The sequence below is a fragment of the Saimiri boliviensis genome, chromosome 5 (assembly GCF_048565385.1).
Source record: "Saimiri boliviensis isolate mSaiBol1 chromosome 5, mSaiBol1.pri, whole genome shotgun sequence".
Lineage (NCBI taxonomy): Eukaryota > Metazoa > Chordata > Mammalia > Primates > Cebidae > Saimiri > Saimiri boliviensis.
The window spans coordinates 61,060,278-61,082,841 of record NC_133453.1 but is presented as its reverse complement, the minus strand read 5'-3'; the positions used below and the strand labels follow the sequence as shown (position 1 = coordinate 61,082,841).

The following is a 22,564-nucleotide window of genomic DNA, read 5'->3' as shown; positions in this document are numbered from 1 at the left end:
GAAATAAATAAGCCATTCTAAGCATTTTAAACAGATATCCAGCAGTGAACATAATTTCATGATAATTAAACATCTTCAGTTGATGAGGTTATGGAGAAACAGGAACACTTATACATTGCCAGTAAATTAGCAAAGACCTTTCTCAAGAGAAATTGACCAATACAATCAAGGGCCTTATATAATTCATCCCCTTTGATCCCCTAATTCTATTTTAGAGAATTATCCAAATGAAAAAAAGTTAATGAAAAGGAGCATGATACATGAATTTAACGACAATAACAGCTACCGCAACATTGCTTTAAAGTTGTAAAATAATTTTTGTAAACATTACAACGTGGATACCACAGCAACAAGAAGATACCTCTTCTATCAATTCCTGGAGATGCTCAGTCAGGTCCAAATTCTTCTTGTAATCTGTCACAACTTTGTCAAAGTCATCCACATGTTTTTGCAAATCTTTCATGGCTTCCAAAAGAACATTAACTTTATCACTTGGATAATTTAAGAAAGAATCAGAGGTTTTATTACTAACTTTTTCCATTTTCCTTTTTAAAGCCTGTGTGAAAAACAAAAAGTTTTTAAAATGACATTCAATCTGTATTTATGATGCTAGTGATTAAACACTGAGAGAAAAACTGGTAAAAGCTTTTGCAGCTTCCTCTAATCTACTAAAATAATAATTATTACACATATATTATGGAAAGAATGGGGGTTTTCCCAAATAGTCTATTGATTTAGCATTTAGCAAAGAAATAGAAAATTTACGACATACAAGGTCTATTCCAGATTTTGAGAATAAAAATATGCTATTTTTTTAAAAGACAATGATAACTAAATAAAATACTTGTCCTCAATAAGCTCACTGACTCCTGGAAAATGCATTCAAATAATCTAGCCAGTACATGTGATAATCAAGGTAGGAATAAGAGGCTATAGGAACAGTGGAGCAAAGTAATGGCATAGATGGGTGCCAGAAAAGGAGGAATGTAGAAGGTGTGCGCATGCATCCATGCCCATGTGCGTGTGTGCTGGGGAGAAGGATGGAAGCAGACAGGCTGGGTAGGCTTGGCAGAAACCATTCTGGATCTGCTTCAAGAAATAAACCAGTTTATTATATTTTTTACATGAAGAATACAATTGTTATAAAAATGGAAAAACACTCTTTGAGTCCCAGTGCTATAAAAAGCCAGAGTTAGGTATCGAGATTCGAAATGCAAAACAATTTTGCAGTAATTGTGTAGTACATACATAACACGTGCATGTACACAAGCCATACTTTCTTGGTAGCTGCATTACACACATACACATGTGCACATAGACACACCATACTTTCTTGTTACCTGCATTTTTTCAGCATACATATCAACTTGTTGAATTTGATACTTAAGTGCCTTCAGATGCCGAGATTTTTCATTTTTCTTAGCATAATTAAACTTCAAATTATTGAATTTCTTTTTGATATCTTTGAATGACTCTTTGAGCTGTAGTTCAATAAAAAAAAGGCGATTTCCTTAAAATAAGGAAACAAAGTCACTTGCAATAAATCAAAGCATTTGAACACTTCAAAATATTGATCTTAAAAATGTATTTAGACTAATTTTCTTTCCCTCCTCCTTCTCTCCCTCCCTCTTTCTTTTTCTTTCTTTTTTTCTTTTTGAGACAGGGTCTCACTCTGTCACTCAGACTGGAGTGAATTGGTGTGATCTTGACTCACTACAACCTCTGCATCCTGGATTCAAGTAATTCTTATTTCTCTCCTAAGTAGTTGAGACTACAGATGTGGGCTACCATGCCTGGCTATTTTTGTATTTATAGTAGAGATAGGCTTTTGCCATGTTGGCCAGACTGGTCTCGAACTCCTAGCTTCAAATGATCCACCCACCTTGGCCTCCCAAAGTGCTAGGATTACAGGTGTGAGCCACCAATCCCAGCCTCAGAGTGATTTTCAACAGAAAACAAATTTGCCAAGTGGACATACAAAGTGAATTTAAATATATCTTCCAAATATAAGTAATTATAAAATGTTTGTTAATACTTTTTGATTTGTAATTTTTAATTAAGATTATATCTGTAAAACATTCCTTTGTCCCTCAAGTAAGAAAATTCTCACATATCATACATAAACTTTTAACAACTCTAATTTTCTTATTTGTGTTTATTTGATATCTTTTTCCCAATCATTGTTTTCCATATGCTAATATTTGTCTCAGGTCTACCTTCCAATACTCTCTCACAGCCATCATGTATACATTTATTAAGGCTCCAAAGAGCTATCCATGTTGAAGAGGTCAATGAAGCATTGACATTTAGATCACCTAGGGCATTGGTGGGGTAGAAGAGAAGATCCAATATGATGAGATTTAGTAGAAAAATAACCATATCTGCCCAGTTAAAAAATTATTTTTCTTGAGCAGTTCTGAAAAGAGTTTTACTTCTTAGATATAGACCATTAACTTCAGAGATCCTTCAAAAGCAAAAAAGATACAGTGAGAGTTGTTGCTAATGATGACTATGCTAACCTGTATACAAATAAAGCATATAGCTATACATTAACAATAGGGGATAGATTTTGACAGTCTTAACAACCGTTCAGCTTTACCAGTGCACCAAATTTCTAAGCAGTCCAGTTCCATTAAATGCACCACTTTCTCTCTCTTCTCTATATTTAAGAAAGATAAGCATATTGACAGGCAACTCTCTCTTTGTATTATCAACAAAGGGAAGTACAGAAGAAAAAAAAACACCTCAGATTATATGGAGGCATTTAACAACAAGAGTGGACAAAGTCATGGCTGATAAATTTGAGCTAGATAAGAAAAGTCAGAAAAGCATTAAAATTCTTTTCAATGACAGCAAACAAATTAATAAAGACCATGCGTATGCTAGATTTTAGAATTGTAATGCAGAAAAACATACTTGCTCCACAAAATGCATGCTTTCTTAAAATGCTTATTTCAAATTCTGCCTACTGTGAAAATACAGCCTTTATCTTTAACATATCAACTTTAAAGCCCTCATGGAATTGCACAACTAAATTGTTATACTGATAAAATTTTTAAATCTGATACACATATACTTAATCAGTGTTGTTTAGTTTATATGGTAAATGAAGTTGTTGAACATTACTTTTTTTTTTTTTTTGAGATGGAGTTTCGCTCTTGTTACCCAGGCTGGAGTGCAATGGCGCGATCTCAGCTCACTGCAACCTCCGCCTCCTGGGTTCAGGCAATCCTCCTGCCTCAGCCTCCTGAGTAGCTGGGATTACAGGCACACACCACCATGCCCAGCTAATTTTTTGTATTTTTAGTAGAGACGGGGTTTCACCGTGTTGACCAGGATGGTCTCGATCTCTTGACCTCGTGATCCACCCGCCTCGGCCTCCCAAAGTGCTGGGATTACAGGCTTGAGCCACCGCGCCCGGCAGAACATTACTTTTAAGTAACAAACTAAATCAAGCACAGAGACCACATGAGCCACTTCATCTGATAAATAAATCAGTAATAGAAAAAGTGAAAAGCTTCATGATTTGAACAGTATCTATTAGAAACACAGGGGAATATTTAAAAGATAATATTCAGTTGATATATTTGTGAAATAACCAATAAATATTTACATTCTATGGCACTCAATGTTTTAATGTGCATATGTTTGATTTTTAACAGGAAAGGATAATGTCAATTTTATAAGATTGAGATATAAAGGGACTATGTCCTTAGTAATTTACATAAAATTTTGGCAGGAGTTTTTGCAACTATAAATGTAATAAGTGCCACATCTGAGGAAACCAGACAGTGTTGTTTTAAAAAAAAAAAACTCAATAACAAGTTACTATTTAATGAATACAGAGTTTTATATAGTCTATACTCATTATATTTTATATAGTCTTATATGTAAGTAGAAGAATATATATTTTATATAGTCTTATATGTAAGTAGAAGAATATATATTTATTTTTAAAATTTCATGTTTATATTTTAAATAAATTTTGTTTATATTACAAAACGTTTATTTTTTTTTAATTTTTCTTTACTGAAATGTAACATATATCAGAAAACCTTAGTCTAGAGAAAGGAAGAGGGGCTCTATCATTAACCTGATAACCATCAGATTACATCTGCTTTAAATGGAAAAGTTCAATGACTATTTGAAAACGGTATAATAGAGAAAAGCTGAGATTTAATACTTTAATTCTCAACCATGAGACTTTAAATCTACTTTGGATTAAGAAATTTAAGACTGATAAATGATGAGTGTGATTTTATTTCTGTTTGCTTCAGAACATGTGCATTTCCACTGAAGATGATTTATAAGGTGAAAGAATGTTCATGACACTATGGGTATGTGAAATGGGATCAGCTTCTTTCTGACACATGAGCTCCCTTGACAAAGTTGTTGGCACTTTTTTCTTTTGGTTTCACCGGAAATTCATTTTTAGTCTAAATCTCTGTGCCTTTTTTATCTCAAATTCAGGACTACTGCAGATACAAGTAGAAGGCAGTATGCATGCAACTACCTTCAGTGATTGAAAAATCTTGCCATACTTAATTTTCTTACCTGCGTTTTCCAATATGAAAACTTAACTTCCCATCTTATCCCCCCATAATTTGTGGCCATATTTTTAAAGGAACTGAGTGCCATATTTGCTGGGCTGTGTTATCATTGTTCACACAGTTGTTTCTAACTTTAGTCAACTTGTCAACAATGGGGAATGGCAGGATGGGGCTGAGACAACTGCTCAAGTCGGGCACATATGTGGAAAACACCCCAAGCTTGGGGTGAGAAAAACTTTACCCTGTTAGAAATCTTTAAACAATGTTATAGTTCATATCACAGTCCCTCAAAGTCTTTAGAAAATTAGGAAAACTATATTTTTTAATGAATAATTTGATTTTCCCATCTTTCCACGTGTTCAGCTCCTCAGTATTTACCATAGAATAAACAGGCTGAGTTAATATAGCTATAATGAGAAAAGTTATTAAGATTTTAAAACTATAGCTATTTTGAAATTAGCAGATTCGCATCTTTGCCAAATTTTCCAGCATGCCCTAAGCCCCCTCTCAGGGTTAGGAATGAACAAAGTTTCTTTGGAAAGAAGCAGAAGGGAAAGAGGCTGATGCCAAGTGAGGCTGGCTTGCTATTCTTAGACTTGATGAAGCTGGTTGAGCCAGCTTTGGCACAAGAATGTATTATTTGTAAGTTTGCTGCTGTCAAGGCCAATTTGTGTGAGGGACATGGGATATTTTAAAACATAAATGCATTTAATGCATTTAAAAAGAAAGAGTTTCCTTAGAACTATGGCACATGCTTGGCCAGAAGCAAAGGTATAAAATGTCTGGTCAATTTCCGTAATGTCCACTTCATGAATGTTGTTTCTTGCCTGTCATTTTATTCACTCCAGAAAAAAAGCTTTCTGATGCTCATGTTCAGTAACAGAAGGCTGTGATATTACCACCTCCCAGGGATGCTTCATTCAAAATCAAGAGACCCAAAGACTCAAAATTTAACCCAAATGACTTGCTACAATTATCAAATGTAGGATACTCAGACTTAGTGTTAGAGAGATTTCCGGCCAAGACTTCTTTACCTCCTTCCTTTTGGCAACCATGCCCCTGTCTTTCTGTGCTTGAGGCCAGCTGCTAGCGGCTGAAAGTGGGCCAAATTGGGAAGACATGACAATTGCTCTGTCCTAAACTGTAGGTAGCAGCAGGTATCAGTAATAAATATTTTATGCATTTTGTATGTTTTGTGGCTTCATAATGTGTTAAGTTTTGTTTTCTGGACAAGATAACCATAATTTGAAACTTCAGCTCTCTTTATTCTTCAGGAAGATTCCACAGAGTCACTATGCAGATGTTGAACACCAAAATGTTAAGATTTTGACCTTATGGAATGGATGTTTTTAGAGCAAATTATATTTTTTCCTATCCTCTTACACATAGCATCCAGATGGACCCAGGATGGGGCCCATCAGAGAAATGGCTGTGACTGTGAAGCCCCATGAGTTTTAATGCTCTCTAGACTCTAAGTTTCCTGAGGATGTTTGTGTTCTTCTTTTTTCTTTTTAATAGAATCTCACTGTCTTGCCCAGACTAGAGTGCAGTGGCATGCTCACAGCTCGATGCAGCCTCAAACTCATTAGTACACGAGATACCACTGCCTCAGCATCTCAAGTAGTTGAGACTACAGGTGCACACCAACACACTCGGCTAATTTAAAAAAATATTTTGCAGGGCCGGGTGTGGCAGCTCATGCCTTTTAATCCCAGCACTTTGGGAGCTGAGATGGGTGGATCACTTGAAGTCAGGAGTTCAAGACCAGGCTGGCCAACATGGTGAAACCCCGTCTCTACTAAAAACACAAAAAATAGCTGGGCATGGTGTCACCTGCCTGTAATCCCAGCGACTCGGGAGGCTGAGGCAGGAGAATTGCTTGAACCTGGGAGGCAGAGGTTGCAGTGAGCCAAGATCATGCCATTGCACTCCAGCTTGGGCAACAGAATGAGACTCTGTCTCAGGAAAGTCACAGCAAAATCTCAGGACACTAAATTAACATGCAAAAATCATAAGCATTCCTATATACCAATAACAGACAGAGAGCCAAATCATGAGTCAACTTCCATTCACAATTGCTACAAAGAGAATAAAATACCTAGGAATACAACTAACAAGGAACGTAAAGGATCTCTTCAAGGAGAACTACAAACCACTGCTCAGGGAAATAAGAGAGGACAAAAACAGACGGAAAGACATTCCATGTTTATGGTTAGGAAGAATCAATATTGTGAAAATGGCCATAATGCCCAAAGTAATTTATAGATTCAATGCTATCCCCATCAAGCTACCAATGACCTTCTTCACAGAACTGGAAAAAGACCACCTTAAACTTCATATGAAACCAAAAAAGAGCCCACATAGCCAAGACAATCCTAAGCAAAAAGAACAAAGCTGGAGGCATCATGCTACCTGACTTCAAACTATATTGCAAGGCTACAGTAATCAAAACAGCGTGGTACTGGTACCAAAACAGAGATATAGACCAATGGAACAGAACAGTGGCCTCAAAGGCTATGCCACACATCTACAACCATCTGATTTTCGACAAACCTGACAAAAACAAGCAATGGGGAAAGGATTCCCTGTTTAATAAATGGTGTTGGGAATACTGGCCAGCCATGTGCAGAAGGCAGAAACTGAACCCCTTCCTGACACCTTACACTAAAATTAATTCCAGATGGATTAGAGACTTAAACATAAGGCCTAACACCATAAAAACCCTAGAAGAAAATCTAGGCAAAACCATTCAGCACATAGGCACAGGCAAGGACTTCATGACTAAAACACCAAAAGCATTGGCAACAAAAGTCAAAATAGACAAATGGGATCTAATTAAACTCCAGAGCTTCTGCACAGCAAAAGAAACAATCATTAGAGTGAACCGGCAACCAACAGAATGGGGAAAAGTTTTTGCAAGCTATCCATCTGAAAAAGGGCTAATATTCAGAATCTATAAAGAACTAAAACAGATTTACAAGAAAAAAAAAACCCCATCAAAAAGTGGGTGAAGGATATGAACAGACACTTTTTAAAAGAAGACATTTATGAGGCCAAGAAACATATGAAAAAATGCTCATCATCACTGGTCGTTACAGAAATGCAAATCAAAACCACATTGAGATACCATCTCACGCCAGTTAGAATGGTTATCATTAAAAAATCTGGAGACAACAGATGCTGGAGGGGATGTGGAGAAATAGGAACACTTTTACAGTGTTGGTGGGAGTGTAAATTAGTTCAACCATTGCGGAAGACAGTATGGCGATTCCTCAAGGACCTAGAAATAGAAATTCCATTTGACCCAGCAATCCCATTACTGGGTATATATCCAAAGGGTTATAAATCATTCTGTTATAAAGACACATGCACACATACGTTCATTGGGGCACTGCTTACAATAGCAAAGACTTGGAAACAACCCAAATGCCCATCAACGATTGACTGGATAAAGAAAATGTGGAACATATACACCATGGAATACTATGAAGCCATAAAGAAGGATGAGTTTGTGCCCTTTATAGGGACATGGATGAAGCTGGAAACCATCATTCTCAGCAAACTGACACAAGAACAGAAAACCAAACATCTCATGTTCTCACTCACAAGTGGGTGTTGAACAATGAGAACACAAGGACACAGAGGGGAGAACATAAAATATTGGGGCCTGTTGTGGGGTGGTGGGTAGGGGAGGGATAGCAGGGGGCGGGGAGATTGAGGAGGGATAACATTAGGAGAAATACCTAATGTAGGTGACAGGGGGATGGAGGCAGCAAACCACCATGCATGTGTATAACTATGTAACAATCCTGCATGATCTGCACATGTACCCCAGAACTTAAAGTAAAATTAATTTTATTTATTTTATTTTTTATTTTTTTGCAGAGGCAGGGTCTCACATCTTGCCCAGGCTGTACTTGAACTCCTGGACTCCAGTGATCCTCCTACTCTGGCATCTCAAAATGTAAGGATTACAGGTATAAGCCACTGCTATTTGTATTCTTATGGCTTGGTACACAACAGCCACATTAACATATTCATTGAATGAATATAATGGAGTCCTTTTTAAAGAAAATGATGAATTCAGGTTATAAATCTGGAAAATAATTATTGTCTGTACTATAACATTGTGCTACCCCATTGGGTGGTTTGCTGTCTATGCAAACTCGTTCTCATTCCATGGTCAGTTTTTCAGTGGCAAAAAGCTATACAATGTCAGGCGGTTTTCATTTTACTGTGTATGTGTCTATAGCAACACTATTCCTCTATTCTAATTTACTGCTACTAATCAACTTGTCTCCCTGGAACTCATATGACTGATTTATTCAAATTAAAAAAGAATTTGTGCCACTAGAATTTGTGACTGATACATTGAGCATATATACTAAGTCCTTTTCTGCACAATTCCTGATGAGCCAAATGTTGCTACAGTGGAAAATTTCAGGGTCAGGTAAAATAATTATCTGGAAGCTCTATGTGGAAAACTTACTTTGAGAAAATGGATACCAATCCAATTCTGTCATTACTATTCTTTTCTGCAAAGTAATTGTTTGTGATTTGTAATATGAGCCTCTAGTTACAAATTTCCATTATGACCATGTAAATGTAAAGGTAATTTTTTGGGTCAGGTTAAAAGAAGAAAACATGCTGATATTAACTTACTACATTTCTAAATGTAGATGTAAAGAATAATGTTTCTGTGTCATGCAATATGGCAGAGAATATGTCTATTGAGCTTTGTGTATGAACAACTTATTTATACAGTTAAGCGAGAAAAAATACGAACTATATTCAACATTCATGCAAACAAATGTATCTTTGTGTGAACTGGGTAGGAAAAAACACAAAGTCTGGTGGTCTGAAGATTATTTTTCTAGTAGGTAGACATGAAGAAAATGAGGTCTTAAAATTTCCTATGTCTTCATACAAAATTAGGAAAAAATGGTTTTTACTCAAAGATAGAGCACAAACTATCATTCATTGCCGTTAAGGCACATCACATTGTATTTTTAAAAATTACACTTAGAATACCTTATTGTGCCTTGAGGTATTGAGTTCTTTTCTAAGGGCTTTCAGTTCAGTTAAAACCACGTAAGTTAGCTACAGCACAGTCAAGAAAAATATTTTTGTGGAAATAACCAAATGAACTGTGCTATTATATTAGATTGTACAAACATCTTAGATATAGCAGAAAACAGGGATAGGAGAGGAAATTATAGAAAAAGAAGACATTTAACATCAGACCATGCAGTGGTTGAATGGCACTGAAATATTATGTGGTGAATTCTGAGTGTAACAAATGATAAGCATGTTGGTGCCCAACAAATAGCCTGTGGGCTGAAGTGGACTCCCTAGAACACCCTGAGCTGAAACTGCTATCCTCTAGCATATTCTTAACATAAAAGTCATACACTGTTCAGTTTTCCCATCTGAAAAATGAACATGTTGAACTAGACATTCTCCAATATCTATTACAAATCAGAGTCTGTGAAATTTCTAACAGCACTTTAAGCACATTGGAAGTGAAACTGTGTTTGAAAATCAACTTTAAAAATCAAATGCTATGTTTGGTTTAGTCCTCTGGAATGTTATCTAATTTAATTGTTTATGCAGAAAAAATAGTGTAACATATTTAATTTTACATATGTTTTAAGCAACTATATCTAAACACTAATAGTGATAAAAATAATAATGTCTAGATAGCAAATATTATTATCACTGTGGAAACTGGCCATCTGTTTGGGCTCTGCTATTCACTATATAAACTACAACTCATGTATTTTTATTTTCCTAAGGGGCACTGAAAATATTCCTTCTGATTATTTTCCCTTAGGCCTGTGATGGGAAAGTCCAGGGTATGAACACTCATTGTATCTCCACAAAAATAGGAGAAGTGACAAAGACCCAAGTTTCTCAAAGGTCATTTAAATGTGAAATTGTAAGTTATATGATAGATTAACTGGATCTGTAGTGGAAGCAAATGAGAAGACTATCTCTCTTAAAATGTAAGAGCACGCTAAACTGATATCTGATTCCTAAATCAAACTGTCATGTATCTGGTTGCTCATTCCTGACACGGTACAGACAATCCTGGGGCGTCCCTACTATTGACAGGAAGGAACATCTGTCATCCCAGCCGGCTGGCTCCAAGCACAGTCTCATCATGAGGCAGTCCCTGTAAATAGAAATCCTGCTGGAAGGGCCTGAACAGGGAGACCCAGCTTCATAAATGTCACAGCTCTTCAGGGAGATAGAAACAAAGCCAGAGTGGGCTGGGAAAACCCCTCAGCCTGCTCTACTTGTGCTTTAGCAAATGTAGAGTCCAACCATCACCGCAAAGAGGGAGGATTTTGGCAAGAAAAGGTTTACGGATAGAAGTACAGGAGGAGGAAGAGAAGGAGGGACAAGAGGAGGAAAGGGAGGGGGGGAAAGAAAGAAGAGAGGAGAAAGAAAGAAGATCACTTTAAGGAAAGACTGTAAAGCAATGGTTTCCATAACCATGAATCCACATTTTGTAGCCTTGGGGAGACCAATGTATTCTGATTGTTTTCCTTAACAAGCCTTGATGGACATGTAAGCAGCAATACAGGAACTGCAAGTGGCCATTCTATCATGCAGAGAGCAAGTTACACTACCGGTTTAACCCTGAAGAGTTGACGCCTCTCTAGCCTAAAGTAACTACCTGGAACACAAATTATGAGCAGAAACTCTACAGTCCTGTAGCCCACTGCTGAAATGAACATCATTATCAGATGTCAGTTTCTGCTTCTCTCCTGTTGAAGGGGATCAAAGTGGCCACTCCTGCTCTCTTCCTCTCTACTTTTCCTTCCAGCAATGCCCCATTCTCCACCTGCCTGTGGCCTGTAAAAGTGTGTCCTGCAGGAAGGGCCACTTCAGAGCCAGACCACAATTAAAGTTGAGTCATTTACTTCTATCTGTGCTTTAATGTTGTTGGATAATAACTGATACTTGCTGGGCCTGGATGAGGTAAACTGGGCATAAACAGAAAGTGAAGAAAGTTTACCACCTCCTTTTCCACCAGTTTCTTTAGCAATGGACTTATGGCTGAATGGGCTCAGAAACATTTTGCTTTAAATGGAGATAAATCTACAATTACAGGTACCCTTGTGTTCTGCTATCAGTTCTCAGTCAAGAATTAGAACTGTCATTAGCCTAATCTGTGAGTCATTTTCTCCTAGAACAAGTAAGCCTTTCAATGGAAAGCTTAGCTAGAAGCAAGTGGTGGTTGTGATTTAGTGAATATCCAGGCATTGTGGATTGGTTACAGTTGAGGGGAGGAGATAGAATTAAGCATGTGGAAGTACATGGATGCAGAGGATCACTTTAATCTGTTATTTTTTCTCAAAGAGTTGTTTTTCCATAAAAGCCACTCAGTTTAAATAAATATGAAACCAGCCACTTGACTTCAGTGATAATACTTTTAGCTCCAAAGCAAAGTGCCTGCTCCCTGGCCCCTGGCACCATTGACTCACCATGAGTCAATGACCCTTAAATAGAATCTCAGCAGGCTGGAGCTGGCTGCAACGAACTGGTCAATGTCACTCCTTCCTCTGTGTCCTGAAAAAGCGATATCCACTCAAGCAAATGACTGCTATACAGGTTCGAGGGAGAAGGGGGAAGCAAAAAACAAATGAAAGCAACGAAAAAACTGTACTACTGAATTATAGGTTTTTCTGTACATTGACATCATTCTGACTTCAACACATTTGAGAGCTTGAAGTTTTCTCAAACGTCCAGAGCCCTGATGTCACTGCCCAGTGGATTAAAAGATGTAAGTGAGAAGAAAGTCTCTCGATTTGTTGTGTGTCTATGTGTGCATGAGCATATGTAGACATTTAGACACACACAAGGTTCAAACAGTTTTTTGGCAATGTGCCAGTTGTCACCCCTCCCACCCTACCTCATTTATCTCGTCTCTTGTGGTGCAGTACTCCACACTATGGGACAGGGTCTGCTCATACTCCTCAGCTTTGGCCCGCCACTTCATGCTGTCCTCCTCAAGGAGCTCCAGCTGCTGCTGTAGGTTCTTTGCAGAAACATTAGAGCAGTGCTACAGGAGACAAATGAGGGTAGCAGGGAGAATGGATGAAACAGCTATGAGACAAGTAGGCTATTTACCTGCATTATGAAACTCATAAATGACACTTTTTTTAAAAAAAGAAATAGGCTCCTGATTTATTTTACTTTAAACATATTTGAACATAATTATTCCAGAAAGAAGCAAGACATCAAACATTACGGAAAAGACATTTCCCAGCTCGAATCTCTAGTGTTGAAGATTCTCTCTTCATACCCAACTCCTCAGAGACACCATTCATTATAGGGTATAATTTTTACTTCAAAAGGCATAAAATATGCATTAGAAACATTTGATTTCTGCACTATAATTTTCCTGTCAACTTGAGCTTAACCTCAGGTTTATTATGCAAGTGCTCCAATCTTGGCTCAGCACAGCAGGGCTGCCAGGGCCAAGGCCAGAGAAGCATTGGAGAACAATTTACATTATTTGCACAAAGTGAGACTTCTTGCTTTTTCTTTTAAAAATAAATGTACTAATAAAATAAAACTCTTCAAAAAGAAAGCTCTTCTCTGGCAAAAAGCCAATTCCGTTAACATCAACACGTAATTTATATTTCTATATCATTCAGTTTAAAAAATATATATTTTAGATTCACTGCATTTCATATAGTTTAGTGGATATCTTACGTGTACTTTAAAATAAAATGGGACATTTTGATTTTACTAATGTTATACCTATTGTTAGAATAAACATAATCTTTTCTCCCCTCCAGTTAGAAATCTGGAGGAGGACTTTTTTGTTTTTGTTTTTGTTTTGTTTTGCTTTTTTTGAGATGGAGTCTTACTCACTCTGTCACCCAGGATGGAGTGCAAAGGCTGGATCTCAGCTCACTCCAACTTCCGCCTCCCGGGTTCAAATAATTTTACCACCTCAGTATCTCAAGCAGTTGAGATTATAGGCGCACAATACCATGCCTGGCTAATTTTTGTATTTTTAATAGAGGCAGGGTTTCGCCATGTTGGTCAGGCCACTCTTGAACTTCTTGGCCTCCTAAAGTGCTGGGATTACAGGTATGAGCCAACGTGCTCAAGCTGAAGAAGAATTTTTTTTTTTTTTTTTTTTTTTTTTGAGACAGAGTTTCGCCCTTGTTACCCAGGCTGGAGTGCAATGGCGCGATCTCAGCTCACCGCAACCTCCGCCTCCTGGGCTCAGGCAATTCTCCTGCCTCAGCCTCCTGAGTAGCTGGGATTACAGGCATGTGCCACCATGCCCAGCTAATTTTTTGCACTTTTAGTAGAGACGGGGTTTCACCATGTTGACCAGGATGGTCTCGATCTCTCGACCTCGTGATCCACCCGCCTCGGCCTCCCAAAGTGCTGGGATTACAGGCTTGAGCCACCGCGCCCAGCTGAAGAAGAATTTTTTTAAGAATCAGTGTCCAGTGTATAATTGAAAAAAATTTCATCTGGAAATACTTCCTTCTCTTTTAGGCCCCTCTTTTGAAGTCTGACAGTGGCATAAAACAGATCCAATGAGCTCTAGCTAGAATCAGGAGGCTTGGACTTCTCCATTGTGGGCTTTTATGGGTAAGGCGGGAATTTCCGTTTTCCTCAAATTCTTCATCCATAAAATGAGAGCTCTCACCTGGATGAACTCTAAGATCTAGATGGTGTTCCAGATCTGCAATGCTAAAACAGCATTGTCCAACAAAAGTGAAATGTGAACCACACAAATAATTTAAAATTGTCTAGGGGTCATATCAAACAATCAAATAAAAAGATACAGCAAAACAATTTTTATAATATAGGTGATTTAACTAACTCTGTCCAAATACCACCATTTTAACATGTAAGTAATATAAAAAATACTGATATGATTGCTTTTCATATTACCTCTTTGAAATCTGGTGTGTATTTTACACTTTGAGCATGCCTCATTTGTTGCTAAGTTTCTATCAGAAATATTTGATCTGTATTTAAATTTTATAAAGTTTATAGTTTCAAAAGTTGATTCCCATATCCAAATTGCTCCCAACATACTTAAAAGTTTTCCAATAACTAAACTGAGGATCAATTTTTAAATTTATATTTAAGTTAATGCAAGTTAAATAAAATTAAAACTTTAGTTTTTTAGTTGCATTAGACACACATCAAAGGCAACAAACTGACTGCCACACCAGACTACACAGATCTGCTATATAAATATTCTTTTTTGAAAAATTTTCATGAGAATACAGGTATTCAACAAGGCTTTTATATTCAGATTTTGTGCTTAAAATTTTTTCTTTTGTTAAGGGTAGAAACTAATAACAAATAACTACCCTAACGGTTGAATTTATTTTTAAATTTAACATATACTAAGCAATCTGCCTGGTTTCTTTCATATGCTAGCCCAAGCCCCAGCTAGACCTGAGTCTAAACATATTAGATAATGTAATTGTAAACGTAAATGATGCTTACAGGCCGCTGCACTGATGAAATGATGTCCACTCCTAGGGAAAGGGCCAGTCGGTGGAGATGGTCTACATGTGCTTGCTTTTCCTGAGAGCACCTGAGATGAATCTGCACATTCTGAGCATCATCCAGGTCCTTTGGCTGCTCTAGAAACTCCAGTTCTCTTGATTTGATGAGACGTCTCAGCTGGAAATTGGGGCATTAACAATTAACCCGGGTTTTATATGAAGACAGACGTTTTTAAATCTTAATTTCTGTAACACATTTTTCTAGCTGGTCAAAATGCTGCCAAGTCCATCTATAAATTGTTGGTGTTGGTCAAATAAGTGTTAGAATGCTGCAAATCCAATGGCAGTGAAATTGAACTTCTAATGTTGTCAGTTCTATTAAAGTAATTAAGAATCAAGATACTAAATTGCAAGATATGTAAAATAAACAATGTGCTCTAGGATTTTTGAAGAGAGAGAAATCACTCCAAGTGAAGTAGGATTGTTGGAAGGAGGTACAGGATTTAGATAAGAGGGAGGAGAAAGACTTGTCAAATAATGGCAGCCTGAGAGTCGAGGCTTGGATTTAGGTATGTGTGCACCATCTCTGAGGAACAAAGAGCTCAGTATGGCTGGAACAAAAGGGAGAATAGGAACATAGAGAGAGAAAAGTTAGGGGCCAGATTGTGTAAACTTCTTAGAAGACACAATTTGGCCTTTATTTATTATATAATAACTCATTTTTAATCGCATAGTGTAAAACGCAGGATTTTTCAGACATCCCTTCTAAGCCTTACCTCTTCCTTGACTTGATGGAACTGGACTGCCTTGTACAGGATATCCTCGTAATCCTGGATTCTCTCTCTCTGTTTTTGATGGAGGTGAATAAGGTCCTTCAGTTGTTGAGACTTCTCTTTTACAGGGGCTCCTTTGCCAGTTAACTCCTCTGATTCTTTCATAATGTAATGAACCTCATCATTCCATTGCTAAAACATTGAAAGAAATAAAAATAAAATCTAGCTTTTAAAGAACTTTTTTTACTTTACAACAGACAATATGAAGGTCTAAACAATGAATCACTCTTGCATTTCTTAATAAATACTTATTATGAGTGCCCCCACCCTCCAAAAAATTTGAGCATTGTGCTGGATGACAGAGATACATTTTTCCATACTCATCTCAGAAATTTACAAAAAATAACATGAACAATGCAAAAATATTTCAAAGCTAGGTGGAAAAACAAGGTCATGTATTTCTGTGGCATACCAAATATTCTATTCATCTGTTAAGTAAATGTATTTTAGATATTTTGTGCAGCCCCATGATTATCTCTGATGTTTAATACAGACTAGAATCAGGTGGTATAGTAAAAACACCATGAGAAGATGAGTGTAAAAATATATCAGGGGAATAACTTGTGCTCTGTGATAAAAGAATGATCAGAATGAACCACCAGCTGAATAGCACAGCAGATACACTGCTCCAAAAGCGGTCATCCCATGAGCCACAAATAGCCATCACATGTAGGGAGGGATAAACTGCCTTCCTTTTCACCCAGCATTGCTCAGATATCCCTTATAGGAATGCAGATTCTGGAATAGAATTTGCGAAGGGGTGCTACTTTATAGAGAATGCTATTACAGGCCACACGTGGTGACTCATGCCTGTAATCCCAGCATTTTTGGAGGCCGAGGAGGGTGGACCACCTGAGGTCAGTTAAGACCAGCCTGGCCCACGTGGCAAAACCCCGTCTCTACTGAAAATACAAAAATTAGCCTGGTGAGGTAGCGCACACCTGTAATCCCAGCTACCCCCGAGGATGAGACATGAGAATTGCTTGAACCCGGGAGGCGGAGGCTGCAGCAAGTCAAAATTGTACCACTGCACTCCAGCCTGGGCAAGAGTAAGACTCTGTCTCAAAATAGAGAGAGGGAGAGAGAGAGAGAGAGAGAAAATGCTGCTATAGTTTTAAGGGTAGATCTTTTGTATGAAATGTAAAAGTAAAGGAAATGATTTAGACTAAAAAGATAATTTTCAGAAGAGTGACCTAAAAAGGGTCTTCAAGTTTAAATCGAGCATTTGGGCTCAAATATATGTGCATCACAGTGGCAGGGCTAAAGAAGTGTGGTAACGATACTGATATAGAGGAATTTACACGTACGTGCAAACGTGCACACAAAATGCATGTAAGCAGATAACACGAGGTGTATTAAAGAACCTAATGTAGGTCAGTCACATTTGCTGAGAGTTTTAAAGAGTTTGCTGTGGGTTACAAGGGTGGGTGTGTTTGTGGGTAGTGGGCATGGTAGTTATATCTTACATTGGTTTTGCCTTAAAGGAACCTAAAATTAGATATTCCCTAAAGGAGTCTTCAATCTTCTAATTCTGAGGTGCTTGAAAGTCCACATTTATGAAGTAGTCACAGCTAAAAACAAGGGTATTTAAATTCTGCAGCAAAGCATAAGAATCCAGGCAGAAGTATAATGTGACTGGCAGCTGGCAATTTTTGGCAGTTGTGTCATGTTTTGGAGAGGCAGGAGGTAGGGAAATAGGGACTGTGTTAAGCAGTCAGGAGCCAGGAACATGACTCATCATTTTTTCACTCACATCCTGAGGCTTTGTGAGACATGGAGAGCATGGCAAAATTCCTAGGGTGATGGTAGGAGCCTGGGGTGCTGGTGGGTGGACACAGGGACATAACAGTGGTCACTCAGGGCAGTAAAGGCTCTGGGTCCAAGGTTGCCCATCCTTGTTCTGAGATATCTTAATTTAAAACACCTCTATACTCCCCAGAAAGAGAATTGGTGTGAACATATAGGATAAATGTATTAGTAGTTTAATTAGCCATGTGAATTTTCAAAATCTAAGATAAAAATCTATTTAGAACATTTTGTAGCCTGAATATTGATATATCATCAAATTCAAAAGAATGCAGGAAAATAGAAAGATGTGTCTCTACAGTGGATTTTCAGACAAGCAATACTTTTGTTTAAAAAGAAATTCACCAGCCTATTACAATTAATTACATAAACTGCAACGAAACAGTTTTAAATATTTTTTCCATTCACCCAAACCCAGTAATATATTTCTTCACCTGGAACTGAGGCTTCATGTCATTCCATTTCTGTTGTAGGTCTAAAATGGACTGGAGGCTCCCTCCAAGGTCAAGGGCAGACACAGGCATAAGTACTTCCTGAAGAAGTTTTAAATTGTGAGTAGTCTGAAAGAAACATTGGACAGTTACGCATGAGTTTTCTCTGACATCTCCAGCAAATGTGATCCTTCTAGTAATGACACAGAGTGTGATCAAACTTTTCCACCCCAATAAAAACATTCACAGCGTGGCATAATCTCAGGGTTCTAAACCACCAAGGAGTAAAAGTACACGCCCTTGGATTCTGTTACCTTTTCTGGCTTTATTTTGGTAAACTATACAAAACAAAAGTTACCATGTTTATCATTTTGGGTGTATAGTTCAGAGGCATGATATTTAACACATTCACATGATTGTGCAATAACCATCACCACCATCCATCTCCAGAACTCGTTCATCATCCCAAACAGAACATCTGTTCCCATTAAACAACTCCCCATTCCTTCCCTGTCTCCCTTAGCCCCTGGTAACCTACATTCTGCTTACTGCCTCTGTGAGTTTGACTACAGGGACCTCATCTAAGTTGAATCATACCACGCCTATCCTTTTGTGTTTGACTTATTTCACTTAGCTAGTGTTTTCAAGGTTTGCTCGTGTTAGCCCGTGTCCAAATTTCATTCCTTTTCACATTCCATCGTTCCTTGCCTCACCTTTTTAAGCTGCTCTTTGAATGCCACCCATTGCTGTTTTACAGGCTTGTTTTCCGTGGCTTTAAGCTGCCATGCCAGCCGAAGGAGGCTAAGTTCTTCCCTTGCTGCTTTCTGGGTTTCCAAGGTGTTCTTCATGATGTACACTTCATTTTTCACATTTAATATCTCATTCTCTTTTGCCTGTTAAGTTAATAATTCATATAACAGCTTTTCTTTCCCAAGACATACAGCTTTTTGTTGTATATAACTGTTTTATGAGGCAAATTGTTTATTATGCCCAAAGCAGAGCACAGTTCTGATATCCAGACAAGTCTGAACACCCTGCACAGAGGCACAGTTCAGCTCTTGAAACCCATATACTGTGCTTAGACATAAGGTCCCAAGTTCTTCAAGACCTAAGAGATGTTTGAATTTTGAATTCCTACCTAGGGTCTGGTTATTTCCTGGGGTTTGAAAGATGATTTAATGAGCAGGGGATCCAGAATTTTTTAAGACAAGATTTAAAAAATGTGTATAAGTATACTTGTACACATTTTAAGTATACTCCATCTTTTATTTTAACACATTCATTAGAATATGTCAAAATATCAGTATTGAGGAATAGGAGGGGTGGATTGTTCTAGACTGCTGTTTCTTTTTTTTTCTTTAAACTATCCCATTGTATATATTACAATTATTTTAAATGTCCTTTGCAGTTTCTCAACTTCCTCCATTTAGTGAGAACTGAAATGTGTCTGCATCTCTGTATTCAGAACTACATCATGCACCGGAAGCACAGTATCTAAAATCAAAGATTCCACTTTCCAACTTTCACATGTTCTGCCTGACTGGTTTGAAATCTTTTAACAATGGTTTTAAACAAGGGGAAGTTCAATTACAGGTAAAATGATAATTGGAGCAAAGAGTAAGACTATGCATGCTTTATTTCTGTAGAAACACTTTAAAAATGCACAGGACCATTCACTTGACAAAGCAATTATTATGTTTTTTTACTTTAATAGCCTGTCTTTCTCTATAAATCTTCAAATTTCTATCATCTCAGTGATAGTAATTGACAGTATAATAAATATTTAACAGGATATTTTAGAGATAGGCCATTTTATTTTAAAATTATTTTAAATGATATTGATAATGCACTTATATTTTTATATTTTATACATTATAAAGTGGCAATTAATTCCAAAAATATATATTTGTAGGTCCCAAATGATATTTCCCCCGTGAACATAAGAATCTAGTAATAAAATTATATATCCCTTCATTATTAATGATATATAATAAATTATGAAAGATATTAGACAACTACAGTGGAATCCATCCCAAATTATACTTTTATATTATAAATAAAGTTATCTTTCACATATTTTAAAGAAATAATTAACCAGAATGTAATGTATTACATAATTTAATATAAATTTTGAAACTGCAGCATGCCAATGACAACTTTAATCAGAAGGATATGGTGGTCTGAGTGAGGTCTAGAGAAAGGAGGGTGGTAGTAGGATTCATAGATGTCTAGCTAGTAGGATCTGCAAAAAGTGATTATGTATCGGCAGATGAATATTTTGGCCACTCAAAAAAGATGGAATAATTTTCCTGAGGTCTAATTAGTAAACATAGTACTCATTTTACTTCTGTGTAGGACATGGAAAATTTTTGCCATAATCCAGTCTAAATAGGCCACTAAAGTGTTCATTTTTTTGTTTATATTCATGCACCATGAATGGTGGTCTTATGTCTTTGTTTTCCAGATACCTTGATAAGAGGAAGACTGTATCCCAGATAGCTCTCTTGGTATTGACCATTATAAATTAATAAGCTGGCATGTTCATCAAGATGTCTGCCAGAATTTGGGCCTGAATCAGTTTCTCTGATCTTAATGATTGCTAGATGAACTGGAAAATTTCTGGCTTGAAAATTTGAGCCACAACAACCCAATAAAGAGCAGAACACTCAACTGAACATATCAGCTGGCCTCTGCCTTCTTAACGAGCAAACTGGTCACCACAATTCAACAATAATGTTTGTTTAAAAGCCTAATGATCCAAAAGATATGATGAGAATGGAAAAAATTGTTTTACTTACTTTACCAACAATTTCATCTCTCCAAATGCTGCTAACCAATATATTTCATTATTACATGGGCTTTAATTTTATCAATAAGGAGGAACATATTTATCAAATGATAGTGGAAAAGGCCTTAAGGTAGAGTGATCATGGTTATGACATCAAGATAAAAGACTCCCAAAGCACAGTAGTAAAATACATGCTATTTCTGGGAGATCTAAGTGGGCATTGAGTATGATGATAACCTAAGTTTATTTAGATATAGATACAAAATGTAATTTGGAATGAGTTATTGCTACAGATCTTTAAATATGAAAATCTGACCGTACAATCTAAAACATTCTAAATAAATAACAAAGGACTTCTGCGCAGAATGGAGTAGCCAGTGAGAGAGCAGTGCTTTTGCTCGGAATACCTAGAAAATCTGGGTAAAATGCAGAAGGCATCCATTTGAAGGAAGCAGAGAGCTGCTCTGGCAATCAGAATGAGAGAGGCTGACTCCAGAGAGGGAAGAATCTGACAGTGGTGAGCTCACCTATCATCCCAGGGGCAATTTCTAATTCTTTGCAGACAGGTGGTCAATAACGGAGACTTTGCTGGAGCAGAGAATGTCTGCCCATAGAGATTGTGGCAGACACTTGGAGGGCTTTAAGCACAATGACCTTCTTCTAAAGACGCTGACAAAATACTGGGGCTATATGGGGCAGTGGAAAAAACCTAAGCAAAAGGCCTCTGAAAAGCAGAGTGGAGTTTTTCAGCAGACTACCCAAAAAAGATTGGGGTTTGTGACCTGCCAGGGGCAGAGACCTCAGAGAAAGCATCTAGCTCTCAATACCGAACTCTGGGAGCCTGAGGGTACAGGACCACACTGCAAACAAAACTCTGCCAGCTTCTGATTGCCTTGAGTGATTGCCCAACAACGCCTGCCTAGAGAAAGAAGGGTGACTCTTTCTAGAAGAAGAAAACACCATCTGCCGATTCTCCAATTTTTTATACACAATATCTGGCATTTGATAAATATTCACTAGTCCTGCCAAGAGACAGGTCTATGTGACTGAAAACCAAGAGAAAAATTAGACAATAGAAACAGCTCCAGCTCAGCTGTGTGCTGTGGTTTACGTTTGTATTCCCAACACTTTGGGGAGGCCGAGGGAGGCAGATTACTTGAGGTTAGGAGTTCGAGACCAGCCTGGGCAACATTGTGAAACCCTGTCTTTACTAAAAATACAAATATTAGCCAGGTGTGGTGGCAGGCACCTATAATTCCAGCTACTTGGGAGACTGAGGCATGAGAATTGCTTGAATCCGGGAGTTGGAGGTTGAAGGGAGCTGAGATTGTGTTACCACACTCCAGCCTGGGTGACAAAGAGAGACTCCATTTCAAAAAAGAAAGGAGAGAGAGAGAGAGAGAGAGAGAGAGAGAGAGAGAGAGAGAGAGAGAGACAGACCGACCGACCGACCGAGACACCGCTCCAGATCCAAATGTTGTAGTTAGCTGGCAAGCACTTTAAGTGCCTAGGACTAATATGGTTCAAGAAAGTATTGGAAAGATGGAAAAATGGCAGACAAGAAACAGAATTTCATCAGTGATTTAACGCTAATATATAAAAGTAGCAACTGTAGATTTCAGAACTAAAATCTCTGAAATGTAGTTTGTAATAA

At 37.5% G+C, this 22,564-nt stretch overlaps 1 protein-coding gene across 6 annotated transcripts in view; it reads right to left on the bottom strand.

Moving 5' to 3' along the window:
• CCDC141 (coiled-coil domain containing 141) overlaps positions 1-22,564 on the bottom strand; it is a 227,616-nt gene that overhangs the window by 41,240 nt on the left and 163,812 nt on the right. For 4 of the 6 annotated variants that reach the window (XM_074399403.1, XM_074399405.1, XM_003921815.3 and 1 more), the window contains exons 14-20: positions 18,836-19,015; positions 18,126-18,251; positions 15,829-16,017; positions 15,051-15,230; positions 12,472-12,621; positions 1,341-1,481; positions 362-556 (exon numbers count right to left, since the gene is read on the bottom strand). In XM_074399403.1, the coding sequence (XP_074255504.1) occupies positions 362-556; positions 1,341-1,481; positions 12,472-12,621; positions 15,051-15,230; positions 15,829-16,017; positions 18,126-18,251; positions 18,836-19,015 (1,161 nt within the window). Of the gene's footprint in view, positions 1-361; positions 557-1,340; positions 1,511-12,471; positions 12,622-15,050; positions 15,231-15,828; positions 16,018-18,125; positions 18,252-18,835; positions 19,016-22,564 lie in introns of those variants that run through there. The other 2 variants (XM_074399406.1, XM_074399407.1) reach the window with 2 other exon arrangements.